Source organism: Myotis nattereri (assembly GCF_964212035.1).
Source record: "Myotis nattereri genome assembly, chromosome: 1".
Taxonomy (NCBI): domain Eukaryota; kingdom Metazoa; phylum Chordata; class Mammalia; order Chiroptera; family Vespertilionidae; genus Myotis; species Myotis nattereri.
In genome coordinates, this window is record NC_138075.1 from 227,012,393 (window position 1) to 227,023,163 (window position 10,771).

Genomic DNA, 10,771 nt, shown 5'->3' on the forward strand with positions numbered 1-10,771 from the left:
TGCCTCCTCCCGCTGTCAGCCCCAGTGATTTTTTCATCTCAGGAGACTTAAAGCCCGACCAGAAGCTCCTCGGGCTGACCTGGTGCCACCCACTGCAGACCCGCCTCTGCCAGGGCACTCGGGGTCGGGCGGAGTCGGTAGGGAGCAGTTGGAAGTCGCAGAGGCCGGCTGGCGTGTCCTCAGCTCCCCCCCTGCCTCCTCCACAGGGTCACAGCAAATCAATCCAGTGCCTGACGGTGCATAAAAACGGCGGCAAGTCCTACATCTACTCCGGGAGCCATGACGGACACATCAATATCCTTTGACTCAGAGCTGGCTCGGGGGCTGCTGGCGGGTGAGGTGGAGCTTCCTGCTCTGATGGTGCCAGAGGCAAGGCCAGCCAGCTGTCAGCAGCCACTCGAGCACCATGGCCGTGACCTGGCGGGTCACCTCTCCCTCTAGCCTTGAGTGGTGCTCCCCGTCCGTGACTAGTCCTGGCCCGTTCCTCTCCCAGCAATCCACTCGTTGAGTCTCAGGTTCAAAAGGACTTGGAACCTCTTAGTAGAGCCCTGTAGCTTAGAAATGGGAAAACCAGTTTCGACTGCCGAAGTGCCTCACCCAAGGTCAACAGCCCCTGTGGGCAGCGGGGCTGGAACCAACCCGAGCCTCCCTCCTCCAGTCAGCAGTTGAGGTGACCCCTAGACGCATGTGTGACCGCCCTTTCCTCACCTCTCCACGCACCCACCCCGTGCTTGTGGCCTGGGGCTGGTAATCCCCCTCCCAGGACCGTCTTGAACATTGAGCAGGTGTCTGCAGGGTGACCGCTAGGTGCCCATACCCAGGCCTGGCTCCCAGGTTGGGGGCATCATTGAGCTGCCCTCCTGTAGACAGTTTCCCAGTGTCTGTGCTGCATCTGGAAGGGGCTCACCGGGCCTCCCCATTTCTCATGCCTCCACAGCCTCTTGTCTGCAGACCTTTGTCATTTCCGTGAGACCCATGCAGTCTCTCCGCAGTCCCAAGAGAGGGAAGCAGATAAGTTGCCCTCAGCCCCATTACATGTAAGGAGATGCAGGGAAAGGGGGTATATGTCCAGGGGGGGAGAGAAGGTGCTAGAACCTGCCTCTCCTAGTGGGTATGCAGGTCTGTGCAGCCACTGCCTTCAGTTGGCCTGGGTTCTGCCCTCCCGGCACCCACTCATCCCCACCCCATGTCAGTGTACACACGTTACCCTCCATACTTCTGTTTCCTGCCAGGTCCAGGGCTGGGGTCCCCATCACAAGAGTCAGCGCGAGTGCACACCAGCTTCCCAGAGGGAACTAACTTCATTGGAAATGAGAGGCTCACTCACTGATGTACAGGCAGAATCTCATAATTTAAAACCCACCTCACACCCAAGCACCTGGCGCTCACAGGGCACAAACACGCCTCCCTGCAATGGGTCGGCCCAGACTTTACCTGGGGCACCTTGGTGTCCATCTGCTGAGCAGCGGGGCACGGCCAGCCTCCTGCTGGTGGACATGGGCTCCACAGCAGGTTCCAGAAGGAGCAGAGCACAGCGCTAGCTGTTATACAGCAGTGGCCTCTGTAGTTGGGTTGTGATCTGTCTGTGCTGATAACTGCTCACTCAGCGCAGTTCTGTGACCTGCTCAGCTGGCCTGTGCACCACTGTCCAGGAGGCATAGTGGGCTCGGAACTGGCCCGATGGGTTATGAATGGCCCGCTGGCCTGCAGTCGGGTTGGCAGTCTTGCTGGTTTACCTGGACGGCTCTGAGATTCAGGCGCGGATGTGCACGGGGAGCTCGCCTCAGGCCAGTGCATACTGTCCTGTCCCTCACATGCTGCCTGGGACAGGCTTTGGCTGTGGGCACCTCCAGCCCCCCATTCTGGAGGTCCGACTTTTCCTTAACCGCCCCCCACATTACTGGGACTCCGAGACCGGGGAGAACGACTCCTTCACTGGGAAGGGCCACACGAACCAGGTGTCCAGGATGACCGTGGACGAGTCCGGGCAGCTGGTGAGCTGCAGCATGGACGACACGGTGCGGTACACCAACCTCACACTGCGGGACTACAGGTGAGCTGCCCGGGGCTCCAGGATGTACCTCCGCCCCGAGAAGGCGCTGTGCCTGCCCAGTCGCCACTCTCACAGCATTTCCTCCCTCTTCGCTTCTTGTCCTGGGCACTCATTCTGTTGCTGGGCTCTTGGCCAGGAGCTGGGTTAGAGTCCAGGTGCACGCAGACCGTGACCAGGTGTAGCCTGGGAGGCCGGCGGCCAGGTCTCGCCATGCCCCCTCCTCGGCTCTGTTCCTCATCAGTAAGGCGAGGTGACTGGCACCAGTGAGGCCTTGAGGGTGTCTGGCATATGGCAGGTGCCCCACGGACAGGCGGGCCCTGGGAGATGTGAGTGAAAAGCAGGGTCGCATTCGGTTTGCCCTGGTACATTGATTGGCAGTCCATGGAGCCAGGCGAGGAGGAAGGGGTGTCCTGTCCCTGCTCGCAGGCAGGCTCCTCCAGCACCCACACCCCAGACCTCACTCTGCGGTTAGTTGTGTAGACGCCACCATCCTCCCAGAGGTGGCAGGCTCCTGGAGGTCAGTTGTCTTGGTGACCCTCACACTGGGCACGGCACCCATCATAGTAGACATGCGTGCTGTGGCCTCGCTTGCCGTTCGGGACTGTGGTCAGTTAGGCCCCAGGATGAGTGCAGAAACCACCCCAGAACCGGGCCTCCAGGCTCCAGTCCTCTTCCTGCTGCCCAGTGACCCCAGCATTGCCTTCCCCTCGGGGCGCACTGCCCCTGAGCCTCGGTGGGTGAGAGAACCCTCGGCGGGCAGAGCCACAGCCTGGCCTCCCTCTCACAGGCCTGTTCCCTGAGCCTTTGGGACCCCACGCTGGCCCAGTTACATGGAATTTTCCTCAGTTGATTATTTTCAAGGAAGTTTTTGTGTGTGCAAATTTTTCTAAAATGTGTTTTCATAGTATCAGCTGAAAGTAAGAACACAATTTTTACCCATTAAAAACAATGGGTTATACAGGGTGTCCTAAAGCAATGTATACACCCTGGAGCAGCTGACAGCTCAATTTTGAAAATGAAATGTATTTTAGTAATCACAGCCTTCATAATTACTCAGAGCGCGTGTGTGCATTTTGGGGGACACCGTGTATTTTACAGTGAGTTGTTGAGTAGGCTGGTCATGGCCTGGGATGAGGGGGCAGAGCTCAGCACTGTCTGCACCCAGGAAACAGGGTCTTTGGATGGGGAGACAGAGCAGTGACAGGGTGCGGTGGGGTAGCGGGTACTTAACCACTTTAAATAGCAGCAGAAATTACTCCCCTTGTTCCTCTCATCATCCTTCCCCAGGCCCCCACCCCCGCCCCCTGTGATTTCCAGCTTTCTCCCAGACTCTGAGTCATTCCCCCCGTGCTTGGCCACCCCCCTTCCCTCCCCCCCGCCCCCCAGTGGGTTACAGCGGCATGTCCTCCAGAGCTGCTGTGGGTTTGCAGTCAGTGTGTGTACACCTACCCGAGCCCCCAGACATGGCAGTAATACGCTCTTTCTCTCCGACAGCGGACAGGGGGTGGTGAAACTGGACGTTCAACCCAAGTGCGTGGCTGTCGGCCCTGGAGGATACACGGTGGTTGTGTGCATCGGGCAGGTATGGCCCCGCCGTGTTGGCTGGCAGGGCGGGCAGCTGGGCAGCGTCCCGTCTCTGAATCCTATCCCGTCCTGTCCCATGGACAGTGGCTCGAGCAGACCTTTTTATTGAGCTCTTGGCCCTTGTTGGCCTTCAGCATGTTCACTCAGCAGTCCTGTCCGTTACGTGTGGGGTCGTCCCCTTCTTCCAGATGAGCAAACGGAGGCACAGAGAGGGCAGGTGGTTGCCCAAAGTGTGCACCTGGCAAAGGGCAGGGCTGGGATTTGAGCTCAGGTAGCTGATCAGATCCTGCACTTGAGCGTCAGGCCCTGTGTGTGCATTGCTGTGAGGCCTCCGAGAGGCAGAGCAGGGCTGTGTGTCTTCACTCATGTTCATGATGCCAGCCCTCTAGTGCTGGCGCTGTGTGGCCTCAGGCATTTCCCTCCCCCACTGACAGCTTCCGGGAGGGTTAGCGGAAGTACTGTCTGGCCCCTGCACCTTTGTAAGCCTCTCGAGGAGGAGGCTAAAGCCGGGGTGATCTGGTGACTTCCCAAGGCCACCTGATGGCAGGGGCACCAAGCCAGGGAGGGCTTTGCGGCTGTAGCTCCCCAGCCTGGTCCTCATTCATTCTGGTTGAGGTCCCTACATACTTTCTCTCTTGGAATTTCTGGAATGAAATGCCCTTGCCTGAGACCCAGGCCTGACCCACTTTGTACAGCTGTGGCAGACATCAGCTCCCAGCAGACCTGGGCATCCCGGCATGGGGGTCAGGAAGGCAGGTGTGACTGTGCCCTTGCTGGCGGGAGTGGTGAACCCTGCTAAAGAAGCTGCCATTCAGCATCCACGGCCCCTCCCTGTTCTGTGAGCTTAATTGCTTCGGGGAGAATGGATTCTGTGTCCTAGATAACACGACTTCCTGCCAGGCAATTACTGCAACGGCCAGGTGGTCAGTGGGGGACAGGAGTAATGCCTTGGAGCGCCTGGGCCGCGTGGGGGAGGGACCGGAAGGCGAGGGTCTTGGATGAGCAGGCGGATGCTTCACCATTGAGAGGGCGCTTTCCAGGCCTGTGTCTGAACACCTGGCCTTTGCAGGAGGGAGTGGGCTGTGGGCCGTGGCAGGTGCTCGCTGCGCACGGGAGATGATCCCGCCGCCTCCCAGCGACTCGGGGCTGCAGCTCTCAGCCAGGTGGGCTCGCTCCATGGGCACAGCTGCTGGTTGGCTGCTTTGTTAGGCGCTCACCTGTGCCCTGGACTCTGTCTTCACGGTTCTTACCCCCTAGGGCAGCAGTTCTCAACCTGTGGGTCGCGACCCCTTTGGCGGTCGAATGACCCTTTCACAGGGGTCGCCTAAGACCATCCTGCGTATCAGATATTTACATAACGATTCATAACCGTAGCGACATTACAGTTATCAGGTAGCAACGAAAATAATTTTATGGTTGGGTCACAACATGAGGAACTGAATTTAAAGGGCCAGAAGGTTGAGAACCACTGCCATAGGGGGCTGAGACTCGGGCTTCAGGAGCTGCCCCGCAGGCAGTGGTGGCCAAGCCGGGATCAAGCCCCAATATGTCTGTCCCCAGGGCCCTGCCGTAGGGCCCAGACACCCACGCACTCAGCCCCCTCCGCCCCCCCTCCCCCCGGACTCTGTCGCCATCAGAGGAGGAGGAACGAGGCTGGGGTGGCGGGCCGGAGAGGTGCACAGGGAGCTCCAGGCCGCCTCCTGGGAGCCGTCTGTCCCGTGCTCCCCTCCTGGGGCGGCCCTACGGGAGGGCAGAGCCCGCCTACTGGCGTCAGCCTGGTGCCCCGTTTCCTCTGTAAGATGGGGGGCCAGCACTGTCGCTCCAGGCCGTGTAGACGCACTGTGACGACATTGGATGCTTCACAGTCAGCAGGTCAGACCCACGAAGGGTGTTTCCTGGGGCCTGAGAGGCCAGAACTGAGACTGCTCGGGAGTCCTGAGCGTCCCCAGGCTCTGCCGCAGCCCGGCCTCCCAGGGCCCCTCCCTCTATCAGGGGAGGCGGCTCGGCCTCGCGCGTGGGGGCTGATTGAGTAACTGGGGCGCTAACGTGCACACATCGTCAGCTTCCCGGGCAGTAGGTGCTGTGGTGGTGATGGTGGCGGTGGGGTGATGGCGTGGCCTCACGGCCGGTGTTCGCTGCAGTCCTGTGACGAGGACCTGTCGCCGTCCCATTGACTGGCGAGGGAGGAAGCATAAACAGGGTCGCAGGCCTGAGGCTGGCCCGCACGGCCCGCCCCCAGCCAGGTCAGAAAGGGAGCCCCGACCCGAGCGGAGCCGCGTGCCAGGCTCCGCGCTCTGACCGCTGCCTGTGCTTCCAGATCGTCCTGCTGAAGGACCAGAAGAAGTGCTTCAGCATCGACAGCCCCGGCTACGAGCCCGAGGTGGTGGCGGTGCACCCCAGCGGGGACATGGTGGCTGTCGGGGCCACGGTAAGGCCCTCTGCCCTGGGTGCCTGGGCTGTGAGTGTGGGACTGGGCCCCTGGGAACCAGCAAGGGACACCTCCATGATGACCCTCAGTCCCCAAGGGCTTCCCTGGTCTTGTCCTGGTTCTGTGCACACAGCACAGGGCACCAAGGAAGGGACGTTTAAGACCTACCCAGGGGACCTTGAACCGCCTCTGGGACACGGGTAGCCCAGTTGCCTTGAGTGCAGGCTGAGCCCTGACTTGTCCTGGGGCAGCCTCAGGCGGTTGCAGGGACACCACCTACTAGTACCCCTGTTACCACCCTTCTTCTAGCTCCGTCCCATGTGCTCACCCTCGCCAATCCATTCCGGTGAGTGTTACACTTCTCAGTGCCAGGCCCCAGGGACATAAAATTGAGGGCTCCCTGCCCTGAAGGGGAGGCACCTGAGGTGTATCCACCCTGGTCAGGCTCCCTGAGTGCAGGCAGAACCACCCACAGATGCCCAGGCCCCTCCTGGAGGCTCTGGCTGTTGGGAGCTGGACAGAGGTTGGCCATGGGCACCCCTGACCCAAGGACCCCTGGGGCTTAGGGGCAGCCAGTGGGCTGAATGGCAGGCACAAGCCCTTTGAAAGAGCTGGGCAGAGGGAGGTTTCGCCAGGGAGCAGGCGTTGGAAGGAGCTGCCGAGTGTGAAGTGTTCTCAGAGCCTGGCCTGGGAGCCCTCATTGGAAATTTCTGGAGTGTTTGTAAAATAGACTCCTGAGCACCCAGACACAGAATCAGAATCGGGGTGCCTAGGGCCGCTCCCTGGAGCACCTCCCGAGTCACTGTCCCATCCCTGACCCCTGCAGGACGGGAACGTCCGCCTGTACTCCATCCTGGGCTCCTCGCTGAAGGACGAGGGCAAGCTCCTGGAGGCCAAGGGCCCCGTGACTGACCTGGCCTACTCCCACGACGGCGCCTTCCTCGCCGTGTGCGACGCCAGCAAGGTGGTCACGGTCTTCAGTGTTGCCGACGGCTACGCGGTGAGTGGCAGTCTGTCCTGTGTCCCCGTGCTGGGCGGTGCGGGTGGCGGGTGGGGCCATGGCCTTTCCCTCCTGTCACCAACCAGATGGGTGCACGGGAGCAGGCGACTGCTGTTAGAGCGAGACTGACGGGGACAGAACCTGCAGGGAGCTGTGGTCTGGGCGAGACAGGCAGTTCCTAGGGAGCTGGGCGGCGGCTGCTGTGAGGGCGCAGAGGGCTTCGCTGGGCCTGGCGAAGTGCCCTCCTGGCCTCTGAGGCCTGTTCTCTCTGTCACTGGGCCTGGGCTCAGTTTTTCTCTCGGCTCATCACTGTCTGGGTCCAGGAAAGACGAGCGCTGGTTGTCCCAGCACTGCATGCGCTTGGGGGACACTGGGAGGTGGGCGGGGAGGAGGACCCAGTCGCCAGGGCACACGGAGCAGCCGAGGGTGCTTTGCACGTGGGAGTGAGAGTTACAGTTTCACAGCATAGCTGCCCTGGGCGGTGCCCGTCCTGCTCCACAAAGGGGACTGTGCTTCAGAGAGACCTGGTCCCCAGCGGGGTGAGAGGCAGGTGGGCAGGACAGGACGGTGGCAGGTCTCCAGTCCCTGGGCCTCCCCACTGCCAGCAACCCCCACCCCCAACACTGACAGCTCTGAAAGCTACAGCAGAGTTAAAAGAATTTACCAGCTAGACTCTCCCATTAACATTTTTATCCCGCTATAAAATGTACGCATAACAAGAGACAGATGTGAACAAGAGTACATGTTTGCTGGCATTCACCTGTCAAGATAAACACCACCCTGCCCCACCCCCAGGAGGTGCCCTTCTGCCTGGTGCCACGAGATCACGTGTTCAGTGGTCTCGTTTGCCTGTTAGGAGCCTTAAGACATCTGAGTAATTCATGGGAGAGAATCCACAGAGGCCGGCATAGGCCAACGAGAGAGACAATCTCGGGCCATTTGTGGGGGTTGGCAAGAGGGGATACTGTTAGCAACCCCTTAGTGAGAGAGCTTTGGGCTGAGGCACGCTCTGGAAGTAGCCGCATGCAAAGCCTTCTGCTCTGCCCAGGCCGGCCCCAGCCCCAGCCCCGGCGGGAGGAGGGGAGAGGAGGAGCCTCATGCCTTCCATCTCCGCAGTGCCCTGATCAGGCCCTTCCGTCTGCCCTCGCTGCGCTGAGGGCTCTGACGGTGGCCGGTGCTTGATGCTGGGCTGCATCTTCAAGTAGCAGGGACTTCATGGGGTTCTTACAAGGAGACCAAGAAGGGGGAGGCGTCACCTGGCGCTCATGGTCACTGGGAGGGTTGGTGAGGATCCATCCCTGACCTGAACCCTGATCTCTGCTGCCTCTTTTTACCCTGCCACTAGGAGAACAATGTGTTTTACGGACACCATGCAAAGATCGTCTGCCTGGCCTGGTCACCAGACAACGAGCACTTTGCCTCCGGGGGCATGGACATGATGGTGTACGTCTGGACCCTGAGTGACCCCGAGACCAGAGTCAAGATCCAAGGTGACTCTCACACCCATCGGCTCCCAGGCAGCTGGCCCCAGGGCTCCAGTGTCCCCTCTGTCCTTCCGGGGAGGCCACCCCGTGAAGGCGTGTCTCCTTCCTCCCCATCAAGCCAGGCTCTGTGGGCCCAAGCTGGGCACTCAGGGACCGACAGCAGGCATGGTAGCAAGTGGTCTCCATACGCAGGCCACGTGCTGAGTCGGGCTTCTGACAGCTCTTGAGTCCATTCGGCTGCCGCATCAGTCCACACGGGCGTACACATAACAGGAACTAGTCGCTCACAGCTCTGGAGGGGAAGCCCGAGGTGGGGGTGCCAGCGTGGTTGGTGGGGCCTCGTCCAGGTCGGACTTCTCACTGCCCCGCGGCAGCAGCATTCTGGGACATCTCGTAAGAGCACTGCTCCCGTCCGTGGCCTGAACTTCTCATACCGTCACCTTGAGCCAGATTAGCTTTTCAGCTTAGAAACTTTGGGGACAAGCATTCAGGCCTTCGCCTCCTCCCTTCCCCACCCACCCCACCCCCTTCGGCCTCGCACTCTGCGACAGCAGCCTCAGGAGAGCCATCCTGTGGGCCGTGATGGGCTTTAAATTTTCCAGCAGCCACGTTTAAAAAACAGGAAGTTATTTTTAATTATTAATTTTATTTACTCCGACATGTCATTTCCACATGAGGCAGCAGCCCACGTCACAGGCACTGTCCCTTGTGGCTCACACCCCGGGTGGGGTCGTCCTGTGTAGGGCAATGTCCCGAGGGTCAGTGCCAGCGGAGGGGACGCCCGCTTCTCCTCCATCCCAGCCCCGGGTCCTTCTGAAACGAGGGGAAGAAGATTCCTTAACAGCGATGGAGTCCGGCCCCACAGGCTGCTCCGTCAGCCCCGTCCGAGGTGTGCAGAGGGGCCGAGCAGCTGGCCCTCCCTTAACGCGTGTTTCTCCTCAGATGCACACCGGCTCCACCACGTCAGCAGCCTGGCCTGGCTGGACGAGCACACGCTGGTCACCACCTCCCACGATGCCTCTGTCAAAGAGTGGACAATCAGCTACTGAGGACCCGCCTCCGCACGGCCGAATCAGGGACTGGAGTTCAAGTGCAGCAGAACACAGCCTTCCTCTAACTCTCTACCGCCCCGGCCCGCCCCGGAGCAGGGCCCATCCCAATGACCCTCGCCTCTGCAGGGTGTCCGTATCTATACACGTCCTTCTGAAAGCTTTAGGCAGTGACAGTTTGCACATGAGAAATAAAGTGAGCACTTAAACAGTGTGTGGAGCGTAACTCAACCCGCCCCAGCGCAGCCCGGGGCACATTCCAGAGGCAGCGCCTCCAAAGCACAGCCCGCTCCCGGGCTGCCGCGTGTTGGGGAGGTGAGTCCCAGCCCCTGCCGGCGGGCTGCACCGGGAGCGGCACCTGCGCTCAGCGAGGCCGAGTGCCGTGGCCCGGGTGTCACGCGGTCACTCCCTGCGTGAGCCACGCTGTGCGTCGCCCCCAGAGGCCTCGAAGCAGACGGGCCCGCGGGACCTCGTATCCACTCTCGGTTTTTGTGCTTGATTTTAAGAATGAACCATGATGGTTTTTTGTTTTTCTTTTTTCTTTTTTTTTTTTTAGTTTTTTTTTAATGTGTCTTAACTGTTGCCTGTCTTGTTTACTAGCTTTTGGGTTGAGGGCGATGTCTCCAGGAGCCCTTGTTAGTGGACTGAGGGGTCCTGGTCCCCATGCCCCTGTCATCCTTCCACGTTTTCCTTTCTCTCCCCCTCCCGCCCCCAAAGCAAAGGTTAAGTCAAAGGTAAAGATGAGTGGCTGTACGCTGTCATCGTCGCACCTTTCTTTTTCAGTGCAGAAATTAAAGTGACATCAGCCCGGTGACTTGGAGTTTTCTTGCGTGTGTCGGAATCACTGGTAATGCTGCTGAGAGCAATCCCTCCCCCGCACTTGTGAAAACACTGAGCGCTTTACGAGATTAGAGCGAGAGATGATTAAATATCTTTTCTCTTCACTGTGGATCGCTGACTCTGTGTGGCGGGCCCCTGGGGCTGGGGCACACGGTCAGGGGAGGCGGCTCAGGCTCAGGCGCTGGGACTGTTAGGAGCGCCTTCCGATGGGCGAGAGGCCCCGGGGAAGGGGCTGACACTGGGTCCTGTTCTGTCCGACCACCACGTCACTGTGACCTGGGCCACCTCACCTCCCTGGTCTCAGCCTCAGTGTCCTGTGTGAGCTGGAAGCAC

The 10,771-nt window shown here is 60.1% G+C and overlaps 1 protein-coding gene across 1 annotated transcript in view; it reads left to right on the forward strand.

Moving 5' to 3' along the window:
* The window catches only part of WDR1 (WD repeat domain 1), a 30,781-nt gene extending 20,239 nt beyond the window's left edge, over positions 1–10,542 (forward strand). Inside the window, exons 9-15 of the mRNA XM_081089307.1 lie at positions 207–294; positions 1,897–2,053; positions 3,548–3,635; positions 5,955–6,065; positions 6,892–7,065; positions 8,411–8,555; positions 9,492–10,542. Of these exons, the coding sequence (XP_080945433.1) occupies positions 207–294; positions 1,897–2,053; positions 3,548–3,635; positions 5,955–6,065; positions 6,892–7,065; positions 8,411–8,555; positions 9,492–9,598 (870 nt within the window). The 3' untranslated portion in view covers positions 9,599–10,542. The remainder of the gene's footprint in view (positions 1–206; positions 295–1,896; positions 2,054–3,547; positions 3,636–5,954; positions 6,066–6,891; positions 7,066–8,410; positions 8,556–9,491) is intronic.
* Positions 10,543–10,771: the final 229 nt, after the last annotated feature.